Source organism: Gavialis gangeticus, unplaced genomic scaffold (assembly GCF_001723915.1).
Source record: "Gavialis gangeticus isolate Ggan-Ray unplaced genomic scaffold, GavGan_comp1, whole genome shotgun sequence".
Classification (NCBI taxonomy): domain Eukaryota; kingdom Metazoa; phylum Chordata; order Crocodylia; family Gavialidae; genus Gavialis; species Gavialis gangeticus.
Genome location: NW_017729024.1, coordinates 182,459,676 through 182,461,713, shown reverse-complemented (window position 1 = coordinate 182,461,713; position 2,038 = coordinate 182,459,676). Strand labels below are relative to the sequence as shown.

Sequence of the window (2,038 nt, the reverse complement as noted above, 5' to 3'; positions counted from 1 at the left end):
TCCCCCCCCCCCCCGCTAGAAAGTCCATCCTGGATATAAGAAATCTTTCTCATGAAGGTCTTTTTGAAACAGATCAATTTCTCTAGAACGTTTTGGTTTTGTTGAATCTGCCTTTTTCCACTGGAAAAAATGTTAAAAACAAATTGCCAAAAAATTTCTTGATCAATTCTAATCCAGTCTTTTAATTTCCTACTAGTGATAATGTTACTACAAATAACCTAAGAGCCTAGCTTACGGGGTAGAAAAAGGGGACAAAGTGGATGCAGGACAACAGTTGGAGAGGGGCAGCCTCTAAGAAATGCAGGAAATTAGATGTATAGGGCGCGTCCAGACGTGTGTGCACGTTTGGTTCCCCAGGGACAAGTAGTGGTGGTACACCAATGCCACGTGCGCTTTGGCGCGTGGCAAGTTGCCCCGGGTGGGGTAGAGGAGGCTGGGGCCAGCACTGAGCTGGCCGCAGCAGCCTTACCTGAGATCCTGGAGACCTCCTGAGGCTGCAGCCGTGGCAATTCTGCCACAGAGAGCCTGGCTGGCAGCAGAGCATGGCTCTGGGCAGCCTGGCTCAGCTTTCCAGCAGTGCATGCTGGCCAAGTGTGCATTGCTCCGGGTTTTTTTCTGTTTGTTTTGGTTTTTGTTGTGGGTTTTTTGGACCCCTGGATATCCAGGGGTCCAAAAAACCCAGGGCAGCACAGAGAACACTAGACCATACAGTATGTGGTGCTGCAAACTTGTTTGCAACACCACATACCGCACTCATCTAGACATGCCCTTAGAGGTTGTCCAAGCTGTGGTGGCAAATGTATATCAATGAATATGGGTCAAGGACTCCCCATCCACCCCTCTTAGCAAGCATGCTCCAAACCCAGATGTTTTCTGGTGAGGACACTGCAGATGGTAAATCAGGGACAAAGGAGATTTATTTTATAAATAAACCTTCCAAGTTTCTCTTTGATTTTACTAATTTAATATATTTTAGTAATGTACAAGGTATTTTGGTTCTGAAATAGGTTGTTCTGAAATATACTCATATTCAGAACCTATGATGCCAGATTCAGAAAATGAGGAAGGACAGAAAAGTCTTCCTAGGAAGGCAAATAGAAGAGCTGCCTTATAATAAATTTATATTATTCTAGATTAAGGGATCTGTTAGTTACATACCGACAAAAAAGGCTCTCGTTGCTTTCTATTTTACTGAATTAAGAAGTATAGATAAGTCTTTGAGCAATACTGAATATTTAGGCAAGGGACAGGCTTTACATTTACGAGTTCTCCTGTCATAAGAGAGCGGACAGCTGTTTAGAGGGGTTCTTGTAGAAGAGAATGGGCTCTTCCACAAGAAATTTGGATCAATTCCTATGAGCAAGATCTCCCTCCTCCCCATCTAATTAAAATGGTTCCCAGCCCCTCAGGCTTTTAAATGCTACATTTGCTACCTAGCTGGAGGTACAAGTTCATAGCACATGCAGTGATTTAAAAGCCAGGGAGCTGGAAATCAGGGTCAGGGAAGTTCTCCCCAGCTCTGCTTCTCCACATCTCTGGCTTTAAATCACCCCATGTGCAGCCCAAATAGCTGAGATTTAAAAGCCAGGGTGGGGTGGGGGGTTGGTTATTGACAGCGTATTCTGTCCCAGGCAGGGGAGGGGACAGGCTGTCAATTGATGGAGTTCTCTAGGGCAGAGGTGGCCCAAGGCTGAAGGGCTTGCCTGTGTAGCTCTCCAGCCAGGAAACTGGAACACATATATACTCTAGCTCCTGGGCTATTTTTCTAGCAGTAAGAATTTCAGCAGTAATTTCTCTGAAATTCTTACCAGTAGAAATAAACACTTATCCTTGGCCCTAATTGAGACATACTCAGACTTCAAGAATTAAACTCACAGAAAAGTTTGAGAAGCAATTTTAACAGCAGAAGGCCAAAGGTACATCTTAGTTCTCACAACTTATCTGGGAATTGTAATGGTTGTGGCAACATTTGACTATTTTGTCAGATACTTCTCAGTACTCATAGTTTAGTTTCATAGTTTCATAGTTTCTAGGGTCG

At 44.1% G+C, this 2,038-nt stretch overlaps 1 protein-coding gene across 1 annotated transcript in view; it reads left to right on the top strand.

Annotated features, from left to right (window-relative positions):
• Nucleotides 1-2,038, top strand: part of WDR7 (WD repeat domain 7) — a 400,912-nt gene that overhangs the window by 346,336 nt on the left and 52,538 nt on the right. The window contains exon 26 of the mRNA XM_019518172.1: nt 703-710. Within this exon, the coding sequence (XP_019373717.1) occupies nt 703-710 (8 nt within the window). The remainder of the gene's footprint in view (nt 1-702; nt 711-2,038) is intronic.